Raw genomic sequence first — 17,104 nt, forward strand, 5'->3', positions numbered from 1 at the left:
GTTGTTGTTGTTGTTGTTGTAATTATTATTATTATTATTTGGTTGGTTGGTTTGGTTTCTGGTTTTTTTTGTTTTTTTTTTTTGTTTTGTTTTGTTTTGTTTTTTTAGCAATCCCTGGGAAGAAACACAGTAAGTTAGCACAGGAGCACATTTCAATGAGGTTTCCAGGCTGAAGTCAGGCTTCTTCCTGAATTACAAGAAAGCTTATTTGCTGCAGTACCCATTGCATCATTTTCATGACCACCCTGCTTCCTGCACACTCAGCTGCTTTTATGGAAAAAAAAACAAAACACTCCCACACTAATCCAAAGGGTGAAACTTAGCCAAAGGATTCAGTCCTCTTCTGAAAGCTTTTCTGTACCTGTGCGCTTGCACCACGCTTCATTATGCCCCTAACCACTACTTCTGCAGCTGAGATTGCACCGTAGAAGTGAAACGGAGTCCTCTGGCAGGTTATTAGCTTAAAGTTAGGTAGAATTTGCTGCTTTAGAAATATCCCATGAGAGGTAGCTGAGGTCTCTTCTCAGGATGACAGTCTGCAGCTTGAACTGAAATAATATCACTACCGTAGCTGTAAAAAATGCATTAAAGGAAGTCGAAACTGTCTTAGCGATAACATTTATAAAACATCAAGGGTGGCTCGTGAAGGAACCTGTGGTTTTCAAGTGCTAATTGAAGAAAGGCTTGGGAGCAGTGAATATTCGCCAGGTCTTGGCAAATTAGCATTTTATTTCAAGGCTCTTGATGAGCAATACAACTCAGGGGAAAATAATCAAGGTCTTCTCTGGTTCATGCTACATGAATTTTGTGAATATTTAGCATTTCGTCAGTTGGGTAGGTCCCCGTTTCCTAAGTGATCTTTCCTCATAAATTGTTACCCAGAAAGTCAGATTCCAGCAAAAGATCTGAAAGGCCTCATCCATACCCACTTCTGTGGCCCTCTTTCCCCTGGGGAGATCTCAGACCTGTCAGAGAGACAGAAGAGCTGCAAAGAACAAAACCGTAACTGATTTTTTTTCCTTACGTTTATTTTTTTTTTTTCTGAGCAGGAGTCTGATCCTGCCAAGTGAAGGGTGTGAGACACATGGACAGACAAGTGATGTGATGCTTTCCCCCAGCAGCTTACAGCACCTCCTAACCATCCTTGCTCCTGGAAAAGGCTTCCTGATGTGAACCTAAATCCACTCTGTCGCAATTCAGACCTAGGGCATCCTGCCCAGGCCGTAAATTCTAGTCTCCTCTCAAGCTTGAAGGAACTTGGATCTGGCCATCCCATTCTTACACAAGATGGATCTAAGCCATCAATCCGCACGTGGTGTGCTCCCAAAGCTCAGCCCTGCGCCAGGCAGCACAAAGAGCAGACTGAAATTGTACTGCAACTTTTCTTTTTCTGTTTGGGAAGGAAGTTTCATCTTCAAGGAATAAATTTATCAGAAAAGCAGATTTTGAGCCTTCAGATCACTTCTATTCTTATCTAAATAGCCACAAACCTGGGGATCATCTTACCTCTATAAGCACTTAGAGGTGCAGACATCTGATGTGATGACTGTCCTGCATGTACTTGCACAGCATCCACAGGGAAGCTCTGATCTCAGGTGGGATTTCTAGGCATTACAGAGTCACAAATAATAATAAAATATCCTATCAAAATGGACCTCCTCAGGAAATCTAGAGCTGACCCTGGGTGTGCTTAGATGGGTGCATGTACTCCAGTTAGGCAATCCTTGCTGGGCTGTCTCCTCTCACTTGTTAGGGTATGGGTATAGGTATAGGATACCTCCATTTCAGTGGCAGTCAATCTGAGATATCCCAGCCTCTTGCCCCAGCTCTGCGGTTCACCACCCTCATCAGTTGTGCCAGATTAAGCTTCTTAGGAGTTTCCCTATACACAGCAGAGTGATCTGACTTAAAGGTGCACAACATCATCTTGGCAATTACTTGCAGGGCTCCCAATACAATGTACAAATGCCATAGTAAAGCCATTAAAACTAGGCTTTCAGTCCACTCTCCTGATTATCATGATTAATCATTAAATCATTCTCCCATCAGGCTGGAGCCCTACAAACAGTGGGTGAACGGGCGGGTCCAGGAAGGATTCTGCACTCCAGGGCACCGGTAGGGTTGAAAGGGGATTTCTCAGCGGCTGAGCTCTTGGCAGGACTCAGGAGCAAGGTCTGGCCTCCAATTGCTTGCACTGGTGAAGATGAGATGCCCTGCCATCACTGAAGTCTGCAGCCAGAGATAAAGTAGGAACACTGTAGGGATGCAGGGTGGTGTAGGATTGTCATCCCTGTAGGGATGTAGGGCAATGTAGGACACAGAGAGGGTCCACCCTGATGTAGGACATCATTTCTGTAGGGACGGTAGTACCTGGAGGTCCCTCTGCAATGGTGTAGGACCTTCCATGTTTGCCTTCTAGCTCAGAAGAAGGGATGGCCATGCCGTGGGAGTGCTCAAAAGGACAGATTTGCCCCAGAACAGCCGAGGGCACGCAAACGCACTACACAAACAATATCACAGGCCCTGTAAGGTGTGAAGCTGTTCCCGTTCACTCCATGCTAGACATTGAACCTCTCATAATAACACAGCTAAAGCACTTATTGAATACACAGAAGAATTATCTTGACAGTGACTCCTTGGAGTATCCTGCAATACTAAGTCCTGCTGGATTTTAAAATTGGTGTTGGCCATCTTCTTATGAATATAAGCTAAAACTGACTGTTAAATGTTCCAGACCCTGTATAAAAAGAAGTAATTCAGCAAGAATAGGGTCTATTTACTCTTTAATCAGCAGGGATCATTGCCTGCTGGCAGCATGAATGAAGTCTGTTTCAAGTATCAGTTAAAGAAAGCTTTCACAAGGGACCCTGTTTCAGAAGCAGTTTCTCCACCAGATGAGAAATAAAATCAAATAAATAATTTACGTCAGTGTCATCCCAAAGAGGGCAGTTTTCTGTGACCTCCTCCAGCTTGCAGCAGAAACTGTCTGCAGACATTCCTCATCCCTGCCATCACACTGGGGACCTCAGGGAGACAAAACACCTGAGTCCTTATGGGGCAAGTGAGTTGAAGAAACCAATGTCGTGGTGTTGTAAAAATCAGCATTTCTGTTCATTTTTTAACACTTTTTAATAATTTTTTTTCTGACACTTGGGGCTGTTGCTGAGCTGCTGGTGGACAGAGTGAACCAACCAACCACCACCAACAGCCCAACACCTTAATCTAGCTCAACACCACGGACTTATTTTATGCATTTTCAGATCTGACCAGCCCCAAACACTTGCACCAATCCATGCTGCTAAGTGCTCCTCTTGCTGATGCTGCTTAACACTGATGTGGGTGCTGAGCCCACCGGCAGGCCCACGTAGGGTAGGACTGGTATGGAAAATGCCCTGATGTCCTCGGTCGAGGTTGGGTTTCAATGATTAATGAGATGCCCTTCCCTGTGCTCTTGGGGTTATGGGGCCCCACCGCTGCAACTCAAGTGAACAAGCATGCTGCCTTTGAGCCCCAAATTAACACCTGGTTCTCTCAGTCATTGTCTTCTCAGCCAGAAGAGATGCAAAGATAACTCATAGAAGTGCTGTCCTTTTGAGAAACAAACAGGTAGACATGGAAAACAACCCTTTATAATAATTCCTCTACACGAAGTAGTTTTGTAGAAGCTGTTCCCCAATGATGCCTATTGCTCCTGCAGGCTTTTCTGGGGAAAGAAAATGAAATAAAAAAATAAAATAAAATAAAATAATCCCATTTTCTTTCACATTCCCACTCTCTCAAATGCTTGCCATTTTTCTCACCTTCCTCCCCACTCCAGCGTGCACACCTCTTTGTGTGATAACAAAACTGGGCTGAAGACTGGAGACAATGGAGCAACCGTCCCAAATTTTCCATGAAACACTCCCAATGACCTCTCAGAACAGGGTGTGCTTTCCCTGCAACACCTTTTTTTTACCGATTTACACTTTTTCTGCTGGCCATTTACACCCCCACTCCTCCCCCCATCCTCTTCCCACCCAGGGATGCCCCATTCTCCCTCCCCATCACTTGCTGCATTTCATTCTGTTGACTTCAGAACATCCCTCCAATGTCATGAAATTATTTCTAATTCTCACCCTAACCTCCAAAAATGTTTGCATATTCCCCTAGTTTGATAGCTTTGCTCGTCACCTAGGGGTGACATTTCCCTTACCTAACTTGAGATACCTACCTGAGAGCCCTTGCACCTCTCCCAGTGCAGCAGCAAATGGCTTTCCGAGCATTTATGGGGGTTTGCAGGGAGGTGCTGCTCCTGCCTCCCGCAGAGCTCGAGGCAGCCAGATATTCCCAGCTGATTTACGAGAGTCACCAGGGCAGCAAGAAAAGCCTTCCTCGAGTCAAGGCATGGCCAGGCTTCTGCCCCCTGCTATCCAGCAGCCCGGCTGACCCCTCGGAGCAGAAAATGAAACTGGCTCGACGTGATTTATTCTTTTCAAATCCACGCTAGCTGTTTTTTATTACCCCTAGGTGCTCATCCTCTAGGTGCTTATAAATTGGTAGTCTGATAATTTTCAATAATATGTCCTGTGTATGTATATATATATATATATATAGTATATATATATAACTTGAATAAAGGTGGCCGGGCTCCAGTCCCCAGGGACATGCACAATGCTTGCCCTTCTCCAGTCCTCTGACACCCCCTTGCCACATCCCCTCTCCTAATCCCAAAAAAGCCACCTCCTTCCCTGCCCACTTAGTTCCTCCTGCACCCGTTTCTTCAGGCCCTTGGATACCTCATATTTGCCTCATCTCATCTTTTAACCTATTCTCGCCCTGTTCTCTCTCTTCTCCCCTTGTTTTGAATTAATTTTACTTGCCATCTGGGCTTGGCTAATCCTTTTTTATAGAGTGAAATTTTCTGTGGTTTCCATTATTTGATTTTCCACTCTGAGAATTCACAGATTTCCCCCATCCTTCATTTTCTTCTGGCTTTCATGCGTGTACAGAATTGCCAGGACTGCTTTTTGCATCCCTGGTTACACAAAACTATTTTGGTGTCTTGGCTTTTTTGATTTTAAGTTTACACCCATGCTCTAATATTTAAATTAAGTTTTATTGGGTCTTTGTTTTCTTTCTATTACTCCTTTTTAATTTCTAGTTCTTAGGGAATTTCTGGCACAGCTGCTTACATGGTTTCCTTTTTCTTACGTGGTTTCCTTTTCCTTAACTTTGCTATTTTGGCAAGTGGCATCAATAATTCTCATCTGTATTTCTGTAAGCTCACAAAGACAGATGGAAGAAAATCAGCATCAAGTGACCAATGCCCCGTGAGCCTCTCCAGACTTTTATCCAACCAAGGCTAAGGGTAAAGGAAGGATCACAGCCCTTCTCCTCTCTATCGGTGAGATTGCCTGGAAAGCCCTGCCACTACCCAGCTTTCAAGGGCCTTACCCTGGGCAGATAAGGGAACACATTTTCTCTCTGAACTCATCCAAAGTGTCTGCCTGGAAAACAGCTTTGCATCAACAGTGAGGATAAAATCCACTCCCACCAGGGAAATGACAGCCGCCTTTGCCATTATCAGTGCCCTGCCTGCTAAGCAAGTTTGGGAGAAAGAAAAAATAAAAAAAGTTTTAGCACTGTGATGCTGGTTCACAAGGCTTTGCGAACGATGGCTGAGCGCCCATCAGCTGTCTGCACCATCGGCAGAGAGGGATGGAAATACCCAGAGAGTGATTTGTGGCTGAAATCCCACTTAGGCGAATTCCCAAAGGCGAAATTTCTCAAGGAAAACAACAAATTGAGATGTGGAACTTAAAGGCACCAACCCACTGATATGGGGTTAGCAGCCGCGGTTTTTGGAGAAGGGCTGGGGGTAACCAGCACCCAAAGCCTCTGTGCCTCTGCAAAGAGATGGAAATCCCTGTGGAAAAAAAGCAGGGAGACAGCTGCAGGGCATCTTAGATGCCAAAATAATACAACAGAAATTTAGGAGCCTGAGCGCACAGACTCTACGTCTGGTACAGCTGAGCTTTATTATTTTTTTTTTTCATGGGTTCAGAAAATCAAAATATTTTGAAGTGCAAATCATGTTTTTGCTAAGCCAAGGCTGTGGTTTCACGGTGGAGTGTGGAGAAGCCGCTCAGGGACAGCTGCCTCCTTCTTCAAGGAAGGGAGGGGAAGGGGCGAAATTGGGTTTTTTCTCTTTATTGCCCTTTTTATAGCCTGCATGTTTTCACACATGCGAGGTACTGGGCTCTCTTGTAAATGTACCTGCACTCAGAAATAAGGTTTTGGACAACTTTCCATTGCTGAATGTGGCAGCAAGGAGAAATCAGCAGGAACAGGGAGGATGCACAATGGGTGGGACAGCCTTGGGAAGACTTTGCCCTTGTGCAACCCGCTGGTGCATCCCACATACCATCTTTGATGGATAATGTGAAGGTTATTCAAAGAAAATGAAGTTTTAAGAAATACCAATCTAGTTTAAATGCTTTTTTTTTGTCTTGTCCGTGTTCTCCAACAGCTGTGCTGTACTTGGGCAAATAGAGTCTGAGGCAATTCCCAGGTGAAAAATTATCATCCAGGATCCAATTCTTGAAAATGCTTCTTTAACAGCAGCCTAGGAAATTTAAGAAAATGTAAAATGTTAGATCCTAAATAAATCTCTGTTGAGATACATACTTGCTTAATAGATGCTACCAGGGTGTTCAGCTGGCTTTATGTAAGAATATCAGCTTTAATATTTGATGTAGAATTTAATATAGAGGCAACTGATTGCAATACACAAACAGGTTTACCAACCCAGGGGAACAAACCTTTTAATGAAGCTACCGATTACTACACATATGAAATCAGCTGAAAATGACTTAGCAAGATCAAACTTCCAGCTTGCTGATTGAACTCGTGATTAAACTGTGATTAGAGCTGGTGACTTGAGCATCTGTCAGCCCACAATTCGCTTCTCCCTTGAAAAAAGGAGGGACTGTTTCTGGTTGGTATGTTGATGTGTTGGCTCAGCTGTGGGACACTTCCCATGATTTTCTTTTTTCACTTTTGTAACGTTTATCGTTGCTTTTAAGGCCATTGCTCGGAGTCATGCAATATGATGAGATTTGCAGCCCGCTCAGTTTTGTAACGAGATGCAAGCTCCTACGTCTCTAAGTCAGGGAGGAAAACTCAGGCACGGGACCTCAGTGCTCCTTAAAGAGGGCCACAAAGATACTGAAAAGACAGAAAAAAGTGAAAGCAGCACTCTGGGGGCAGCTGTAAAGGGGGCCAGGAGCTGCGTCAGGTGGAGCAGCAGAAAACACAGGTTTGAGGGTGCTGTTTGAGATCCAGACCCCATCAGCAGTCCCTGCAGTGTCTCAGATCATCCAGGAGCCCCATCCTCCCTCCCCAGCTCGCCGCCCCAAACCCAGCCAGGATCCTTCCCATCCCAGCACCCAAAATCCCACCAGGACACCCAGCCTGGGACCCAGAACCCCACTGGGTCTCCTACCCACCCTCCCCAGCGCAACACCCCAAACCCCACTGGGATCCCCCTCACCACCAGCCTGGCACCCCAAACTCTTCAGGAATCCTCCCTACCCTTCCCATTCCAGCACCCTAAACCCCATTGGGACCTGCCTCAGCCTGGCACCCCAATCCCAAGTGGGACCCCAACCCCCCCTCCCCATCCTAATCCCCAAATCCCACCAGGACCCCCAAACCCCCTCCTCCACCTCAACAACCCAAACCCACCGGGACCCCCACCCTCCTTCCCCATCCCAACGCCCCAAGCCCACCAGGATCCCAACCCTCCCTTCCCATCCCAACACCCTACACCTACCAGGACCCCAACCCCTCCCCTACACCAACACCCCAAACCCCACCAGGACCCCAACCCCCACCCCTCCCCAACCCCACTGGGACCCCAATCCCTCTCCCCCCATTCCAACACCCCAAAGCCCCCGGCATCCCAACCCTCCCTCCCTTCTAATCCCAACCCTCCAAACCCCACCAGAACCCCTCCCACCCCCCCATCCCAACATCCCAACCCCTCCAGGGCCCCCCAAACCCCACCGGGACACCCCCACCCCATCCCAACACCCCAAACCCACCGGGACCCCAACCCACACCCCATTCCAATGCCCCAAACCCCACTGGGACCCCCCACACACATCCCAACACCCCAAATCCCACCAGAACCCCAGCCCTCCCTCCCAATTCCAACCCCTCCAAAGCCCACCGGGACCCCTCCATCCCAACACCCCAAATACTACCGAGACCCCACACACATCCCAACCCCCCCCCCCAGGATCCCAAACCCCTCCAGGACCCCAAACACCCCCAGGCCCCCCCCACGTCCCCATCCCACCGCCCCGCCCCCGGGTGTGCCCTCAGCAGCCGGGACCGGGGCGGGGACGGGAGCGGCGGCGGCGGCTCCGCTTTGTAGGCAGCGGGACCGCTCCGCTTCCACTCCGGTTCCGCTTCGCTCCCGCTCCGCTCCCCCCCCCGGCCATGGCCGCGCCCCGGCCAGCTCACGGCTGCGGCAGCGGTGCGCTGCTGGGGCGCTTCGGTGTGCTGCTGCAGGCACTGTTGGCCCTCTGCGCCTTCAGCACCCTCATGTGTGAGTCCCCCATCGCCCCCCGAGCCGGGCACCCTGCCCCGGGGTGCTGGGGATGGTGGGGGTGCTGGGGGTGCAGGGGGTGCTGGGGGTGCAGGGGGTGCGGGGGTGCAGGGGGTGCGGGGGTGCAGGGGGTGCTGGGATGGGGTGGTGGGGGTGTTGCTAAATTGCCTTTGCTCGGTGCTGCTGGGGGGGGGCTCTTTATTTATAAGGTGTTTATAGGGGTTTTTATTTATAGGGTGTAGAGGGTTCGCATGCAAACCGTAGGGTTTGGAGCAGAGGGGGTGCAGTGATTTGTGGTGGTTGGGGTGCTGAGTGCTTGCTGTTAAAGCTGGCGTGTGAAGCCTTAATCTGAGCAATGTTAATCTTAATCTTGATCAAGCACCATGGGCTTTCAGCGCTAGTATGGAAAGATGGGCTCGGTTTGAGCTCAGCTGCTTAGAAAAGTTTAACGAAGGGTGAAAAGTTGTGCTGTAAGAGGACAGTTTGCTGGGAGGACTGAGAAAAATAGGCAGAGTCAGGTATGGTGCTGCTGGATGAGAACACTGCTTCCCCTGATGGGGTTCTGGTGGTGTTTTGTTTAATTTTCTCAGCCTGGGAAGTGTTAGGGCTGGGGAAGGATTTTATTTTTTTTTGGTGTTACTGTGAGGGGCTGGTAACAGAGAAGCCCTGGGGAGGGCTGGGGGCACTGAAAGACCTGTGAAAATTTACTCTCCGCACTACAGCTGCATCTTGCTCCAAGCTCTGAGTCGCTTTTCTTTTGGGTTAAGTGATTTAACACAAGCTGAGTAACGTGCCAGAACTCGATCTGTTTTCCTTGTTTAAAGACCTGGGGTGACAGAGAAAGAAAGCTTTGAGTTTGGTTAAGTAGCTGCAGATTTTGAGGCTCGCTCATCTCCTCTTCTACTGTCTGGAAACCCCTTCCAGAGGCTGCTGCAAGTGCCAGGCTGCCACTGAAGCTGCAACAGGTTCTTCCTGTGATAGTTGATGGCTTTTTCCAGCAGAAGTAGCCAAACTTTAGGGCTTCACTCCCTGTGTTTGCCAAAGAACAGCCTGACTTGGTGTTTCTGTTCCTATATGTGTGATGTGTATGTATTGGCCTGTAAATCCCATGGGGTGTCCTGTGAAATGAAGGGCATTAATTGCATCAAAATGCTCCTGTGGATGAAAGTTTTGGAGCACAGCCACTGCTGGCAAATTGTCAGCCCCAGGGTTTGTTGCTCTCCTCCTTGGTGCAAGGGCTAATAGGTCTTTAATCATTAGCATCCTCTTGGCTAATTAGGAGAAACTAGCCAGCTGGGCAACTGCTTCATCCAGGTGTGGGGACAGAGCCATCACTGGAGCTTAAATTCGAATGCATAAAGTTTCCAAATTGTGTAATAACTGCTCAGAGAACACAGAAACATCTAGAGGAATTAGGATTAATGATAGCACGATGCTAAGCGAGATTTTGCAGGTGCTTATCTGTGGGTTGTGCTCACAAGGGTACGTGTACAGAATACGTAGGGTCACACGTACAGTCTGCAACAGGATGGATAAGTTTATATGTTGTTATTAGAGCTTGTGGCCTTGATTTTTCTGTCTCCTGGGGCTGTGGGAGGATTACCTCCTGCCAGGCTGGTAGGAGAGCCTGGCTGCACACTGAGCTGGAAGTCAGTCCTGTGGGACTACCTGAAGTGATGCTGTGTCAAGTGCACATCTAGACAGCGAAGCACAGGCGGAATGCGAGCCTGGAAGAGAATATTTAAGCACGTGGATCTGTCACCTGTAATGTGAAGTGGGGTTAGGACAGCTCGCTGGGTTCCCTCAGGCCACTTTTGCCTGCTGCGAAGGCTATGAAAGGTTAATTTAGAGAAAAGGACCTTCAGCAGCAGAGGGAATAACTTGTTTCACTGTACAAGGAAGAGTGGGATGTGCGCTCCCCTCAACGTGGTGTATGTGAAACAGGTCCTTTATGGGGTGTAACTGTGACCCACAGGTAGAGGATGCCCAGCTTTATCTTAATGTGGTTATATTAAGCTCACCCCCATCACCATGAGCAGCAGTGAGGACAGTCCCTTTCAGCTTATGAATATTTTCTTGCTTTTCCGAGCCCTGTCTTCTAATGTAGTCGAGTCAAATTGCACTGTGGTCCTGGGCTTGCTCTGGGTGCAACTCAGCCCCACTTGGCAATCAAATAAAAATTTGGGTTATAAACCTTCCCACCTGCCCGCTGTGGTTTTGGAGGCACTTGGGCTTGCTGAGGACTCTTGCTCTGAGCATTTGAAGGAAGAGGCAGCGCAGCCTTGCAGCTGTGGGTATTGCAGTCCAGCTCCCCTGTACAAGAGCCCTCATGTAGGGAGGTCACGATGTGTGGATAATTGAGCAATCCCAGCTGAAGCAGTTCTTCACACTGCATTGATCACCACTTGCTGAGTGGAGAAAGCAAGCTGCAGGAGCTGGGTGTGATTTGGGGGTTGAGACCCTGCAGTTGCTGCTACTGAAGTTTAAAACTTCATTTTCTTTTTCCTTTTTTTTTAAGGAAGGGGCTGTAAACTAGCAAAAGTTGCCCAGATTTGTCACTTGGTCAGCAAAATCCCTTTGAAATGGGTGGAGATCTTGCACAAAATCCTAGCCATAGCGTTTTTTGTAGATTAACAAGGGCACAGCAGAATCAGATTTGGGGAGTTAAAGGATTTTTTTTGTCCCTTGGGAATGGAAAAAAGCTTTCCTTGGAGCGAACAAATTTGTTTCTACCCCACCGCAAACAATGTGAAGGACATCTAAGAACAACTATTCTTCTTCCAGTTTCCTCCCTGCCTGAGGCTGTTGAGGCTCTGAGCTCCTGGAGGAGGTTTATTGGTATTTGTGCTGCAGGTGTCAAAATAAGCTTATGGAGAGGGCTGGTCGCACCGGGCAGGGAGAGCTGTGCTGCTCTGAGCTCTGTAACCTTCTGCAAGTAGAAAAAACAAACAAACAAAAAACAAACTGATTTTCTGCTTGGCTTCTGTAAATGGCTTAAGCGTGCATAATGTGACAGCAGTGTCCCTTTAGCTCCTCTGGCACAGAGCTGCAGGATGCTCCTCCAGCACTCCTTGCCTTAATTTTCTGAAGACCTTGTCCCCAGACGCTGGTCCCCAGGCAGGGTTCAGTGATGGAGATGTGCTGTTAGCAGCTAGGATGAGTGTTTTTATTGTTCTGGTCCAAGTAGCTTGTCCTGAGTCAGCTCCACAGGACAGGAGCTTGCCAGACTGTAAAAAAAGCAGTGGTTTCCACTTGTGGGGAATTCCTCTTGCTGTATTTTTTGTCTTTGCCTGACCCATGTGGACTTACCAGCATCCAGTCCCAGTGCATCTTTCTCCAGGATGATGGGAAGTGTGGTTAGTAGAAAACGAGAAACAGTCTCCCAGTGCATGGATGTGTCTGAACATCCTTGTATTGAGGGTTGGTGGGAACAACAGCACTCAGATAAATCCTGCCCATGCAAAGATCAGGCTGGTTGCTGTGTGTGCTTTGGGCTGCTGTGTTTCCATGCTTCCTGTGTGGTGCTCCAGCTCTTACACAGCAAGAATCTCTCACGAGCGAGTGGAAGCATGTGGGGAAAGAGAAACTGACTGATAAATCACTGCATCTGTGCAGACTTCTGAAATAAGTTTGCCCAGGACATGGGAGCGCTGCAGGCTTACCGTGCCCAAGGCAGTCTCCACTGACTCTGCTTCCTCTAACATAAATGCTGACTCTTTGGTTATTTATACCTTAACCATAACTCTTTGGTTATTTATACCTACGTTGGGACTTCACCATGACAGATGCTTTTCCCTCTCGGGGAAACAGCTAACCTTTGTGGTTTTGTTGTCTTGGGAGGTGTGAAGCACAGGGCTGTGCTGTCTCCAGGGGTCAGTTTGCATGTAGGTTAAGCAAAAAGCTGCGTGTGGCAGGACTCTTATGATGTTTTCTGCTTCAGTACATCTGAAAACCTTCTGAGCTTGGAAACCCATGTTGCACTTTGTAAGCTGGAAGGTCCATGTGGTATTTGATGTGCTTTGTTACACCAAAACACAGCTTTCCACAAAGCTCTTGAATTTTGGTTGGTTTGGAGGTTTTTTACAGCTTAAGAGATTCTATGAAATAATAGGCTTAAGATATAAAGCATTCCCCTTTTTAAAACCTATTTTTTGAGGGATTAACATGAAATCTGATGATGCTTTGTGTGGAGAGTCACTGCTGCCTCCCTTAGGGCAGAGTTAAATAAAACACTGTTTGAGCTGGAGTCCAGCCCCAATCCGTGTCTGCTGTGAGACTTAATGTGTCATCAAATAACAGACCTTGTTCTTGACATGTATTGTATGGCTTGTGGTTTCCAACCACTGTAATGATGGCCATAAAAATCCATGCAGAAATAAGACACAGGAGTGATGCACCCATTGCATAAGGTAGGAAAAACTGAGACCCATCCTGAAGCACTGCATGGCTTTCACCTGTGCACTTCGTGCACCCAGATAGCTGGATGCTCCAGCTGAGGATCTCAGTATGTCTCTTCAAGGTGGATGATGGGGAGGTGTTGCTGTTCTGTGAGTTCCAGAGCTTCTGCACTGGGCTTGGGGGTGACTCTGGATTGGGATGGGGAATAGGAAGGGATGGTCTGAACTTCATCAGCAACCACAGGGGAGAGGGAAGAGGAGTAGCTGTTAGGTAGGGTCTTAGGGAATGAAGATGCCTAGTTCTTTTGGTGTTGATGTTTGTTTGTTTGTTTCCAAAAGAAATAAGTGATTACTTTCCTTAAGGACCACCGACATCAGCCTGGGAGTTCTAGTACATGGCACTGTGCAAGACTTCCAGGGTCTGTGTTGCTTGAGCAGGGTTTTCTGAGGACCTAAATCTCCTATCAATACGTGTTCGTCTCGCAACATGGAGCACTCTATGCCAGAAGAAACTTTCTCTAGAGGATGCTGAAGAGTAGCCAAGCAATAGCCAGATGTGCCATCTTATTTCCCAATTGCCTCACGTCCTGCAGAACCAGAGATAAAGCAGAGCATATCCTTCATTGTTACTCCTTCCTTGAGTAAAGCATCACCTCAGCCAGTTTTGGTACAGGTGTGCGCATTCCTGAAGCATTGGTACAAGGATCTTTGGGAAAGAATGACATATATATATATGTGTTTGACTATATATAATATAGGAATGACCATATATATACTGCAAACTAGAGAATATATGTCAATAGCATCTGCCTCCTCAAACCACAGAGATCATCCCTTGCTGCTCTGTGAAGTGATGCTGGGTATGTGTTTTGATCCTTTCCAGCTCAGGCACGCGCTTATCTTGCCAGCAGCATGTTGGCTGCTATCTGCAAGCAGGGGTTGCTGCTTCCTCCCATTGTGTCCCGGGTCAAGCTGTCTGGGTAGCTGTGAGCTCAGGCTAAGAATAGTGCAGCCCCCAGGGCTTTGGTCTCCATATCCTGCATGTTGGCTTCTTCCTGTCTGGGGCTTGGAAAAAGCCTGGGAAAGGGTGTGTCCTTCAAATAGGTTGAAACGTGTTATTGGGGACCCTACTGCCTATAAGTAAAGCAGAGGCTGGGCAGACGGATACCTTCTGTTTCCTGCCTGGTACAGGAGCTGTAAAAGCCAGAAATAAGGCAGCGTGGTGCTGTCTCAAAGATGGGCTTCCTGGCTTTATGGCAGGGGACTTAGCTAGTCATTTGCTTTAAAGCAAGTAACAGCATACCCAATTCTGTGTATTGCAGCCTGGGTTTAGGTGGGCTATTCCCAATATAAGTACTCTAAGTGCTTTTAATATCACATTTGTTTTAAATATTCGTCCTCTGGGGCCTGTTGCTGAGCTCCGTGGGGTCAGGCTTGGTCTCTGGTAAATCAAATCCTGGAGGATTTGAGGCTTAGAGTCATAGAAAGGATATGTCAGCTCCCCTCTTGAATCCTTTGGTTGATTTCAGGACAACTTCCCAAGGAGGTGATCTGACCCTCAGCCAAGCACACCTAAGCTTCTCCCTTTGATCTTGTAGAGAACTCATTTAGGGGTCTGTCTTGATGACAGGGGTCTGTCAGCTGCTACTGAATCTAATGCTGCCTAAATTAGACCCTATTTCCAAGAGGGGGCCACAGGCACACATCTTCTGCAGAGTACATGTGGTTGATGGGGGACGCAGGGAGGCTGCTGCACATGGGAGTGCTCCCATGCAGGTGACAAACAGCACGAGAATCAGGTGATAGATGCTGTGATTGTCTTAACTGATTGTTTATAATTGGGGATTAATTAAAAGGAGTAGGCTGCAGAACAGCACTGCTGCAATCTCATAACTTCAAGGAATTTTATAGGTCTAGGGCAGGCAAAGCTGTTCCCTTTGCACTGCATCAAGAAAACACCCTAATAAATGTCTACCTTCTATTGCTCTGCAAAAAATTAAAATAAAATAAAAAGGAGCTGGTTCTAGTTGAGCTCTTACCTTCTTGCTTTCTGAGTCCTTACAGATCCATAATGAAATACTTTTCTCGTAAATGTACTTTTTACATCTTTTAGGTCCTTATTCAGATGTCCAACCTCATCCTAGCCTGGTGGTCCTCAGGGAACTTCAAGTGTCTATGATCTTTATTGTCCTTGACTTGAAGAGGAGGGATCTGGGAGTATTTTGTTTCCTGCTCTGCCCTTTCTCAGCAGTGGACAGGGTATTTCTCATTGCTCATCTTCCTTCCCTTTGCTTAACTTCATGGTATTTGGTCTGCAAAAACTGGAGCCAAGTAGGGGGAGAGTAACCCAAAGGGCATCAACTCAAGAAGGCAGGAGTCCCCTCAGTTGTGATCCTATCTCTTGAGTGGGATAGGTTTGGGTCCTCTGCTCCTAGAAGAGTCAGGAGCAGCTTTTTCCTACCTTCCCAGCCTTTTCCTGAGATGTTTTGGACCACACAACAAGGCTAAATGTCACTCAGTGCCTCACCTCCGTGCTGCAGCACAGCTCGGGACCGTGGAGCAGCCTGTGTGCTTGCGACTGGGCTGGGACTTTGTGAGGCTTCCTCTTGTTTTTGAAGACTGCCTTTGAAGCCTTTCCGAAGGAAACGCATTCCTACAGTGTAAACTATTTCATTGCTGACATCCACACGCTTTATTGTTAATTGAGATTTAATTGGAATAGTCGGGGATGAGATTGAAATAGGTGCAGTGCAGAGTTAGCTCCTGCAGGAGGAACCTAGTAGACAAGCAGTATCCATTTCCTACTTAACTTTTTTTTTTTCCCCCATGGTGCTTGGTGTAGCACCCTGCTCTGCTACAGGGACCCTCAGCTGTGGACGTGGGGAGTTCAGCTTTATTTCACCCAGCATCTCCTATCAACCTGTGGAGTCTGCAACAGAAATATGCCCAACTCCCCCGATAGGGAGGAGTAAAACAGCTTCCCATTGTGCTAAAAGAAACAGCTTAACAGGGCATTGACCTTGGCTGGGAATCACCTTAAACATGCCACAAACAGCTGGACTTCAGAAAGCTGGTAGAAATGTTTTTTCAAGCTTCCACTTGAATCAAACCCTGCAGCAATTATTTCCAACTTGTATTCACCTTTATGTTCATTTCTTCTTTTAGACCTCAAAGACTGGTTTGAAAGCTCGCTTGTATTTTCAGTGGTGTCTTTCCCTTAGATTTGCCTCCAAAATCTGCCTACAGGTTCATGTGAATGGTACTTGTTACGTATGATACTTCAGCTGGTTTTCTGCTTAGTGATGTGGAAAGCACTAAGTTCAGGAGTACCTTGTGTGCATAGAACATGCTTGGAAAGATTCCTAAAGAAGTATCAAACATATGGAGCCATGGAGGGAAAACGCATGCCAGCAAGCTGTGCCCTGGTAGCCTGGGGTGTAGTGCAAACTGCTGCCCTAATTGGTAATTGGGCTTACAGGTATCTGGCAGTCGGGGAGGATCGCAGTTATGAAGATAAAGCATTCTTCATCTCTTCGCTCTGAGTGAAGAATTTCTTCCTAATACCTTGTCTAAATCTACCTTTTTTTTTTTTTTTTTTTTGGTTCAAGGACCTTTCCCCTTGTCCTATCACTTCCTGAGAAAGTACCTCTCCAGCTTTTTAATACCTAATACCTGTAGGTATTAAAAGGCTGCTATTAAGGTCTCGCCTGAGCCTTCTCTTCTCCAGACTGAACAACACCAGCTCTCTCAGCCTGTGTCAGTAGGAGAGGTGCTCCAACCCTCTGTCTTCTAGTGTAGACCCACAACATTTTAGTATCGTTTTTAGTCTGGTTGGATGGGGATCCTCTCCCTTTTGTCTTGTGCAGCTGTCTGCACTAAACTATTTTTAATTCGTTATAGGTGCTAAAATTCAAATCGCCTACTTCTTGTTTGCACGTTGCACCCATGAGCACACACAAAAAAAAAAAAAAGCTCAGTCCACCATTAAGATTTCTCTGAGCCATGGTAGGTAAATGCTTCCTACAGCTGATGGAAGAGCTGAGCTGCCCCCAGTGAGTGGAGATGTGCTTAGAGATGAGTAAAGGAGGCTTTAGCCCTTCCCCAAGCTGAGCTT

General features: G+C 47.3%; 1 protein-coding gene across 1 annotated transcript in view; it reads left to right on the forward strand.

The window, feature by feature from the left end:
* The first annotated feature begins 8,484 nt into the window (after positions 1-8,484).
* The window catches only part of LOC118249481 (store-operated calcium entry regulator STIMATE-like), a 33,541-nt gene continuing 24,921 nt past the window's right edge, over positions 8,485-17,104 (forward strand). Inside the window, exon 1 of the mRNA XM_035549491.1 lies at positions 8,485-8,593. Within this exon, the coding sequence (XP_035405384.1) occupies positions 8,485-8,593 (109 nt within the window). The remainder of the gene's footprint in view (positions 8,594-17,104) is intronic.

Source organism: Cygnus atratus, chromosome 1 (genome assembly GCF_013377495.2).
Source record: "Cygnus atratus isolate AKBS03 ecotype Queensland, Australia chromosome 1, CAtr_DNAZoo_HiC_assembly, whole genome shotgun sequence".
NCBI lineage: Eukaryota > Metazoa > Chordata > Aves > Anseriformes > Anatidae > Cygnus > Cygnus atratus.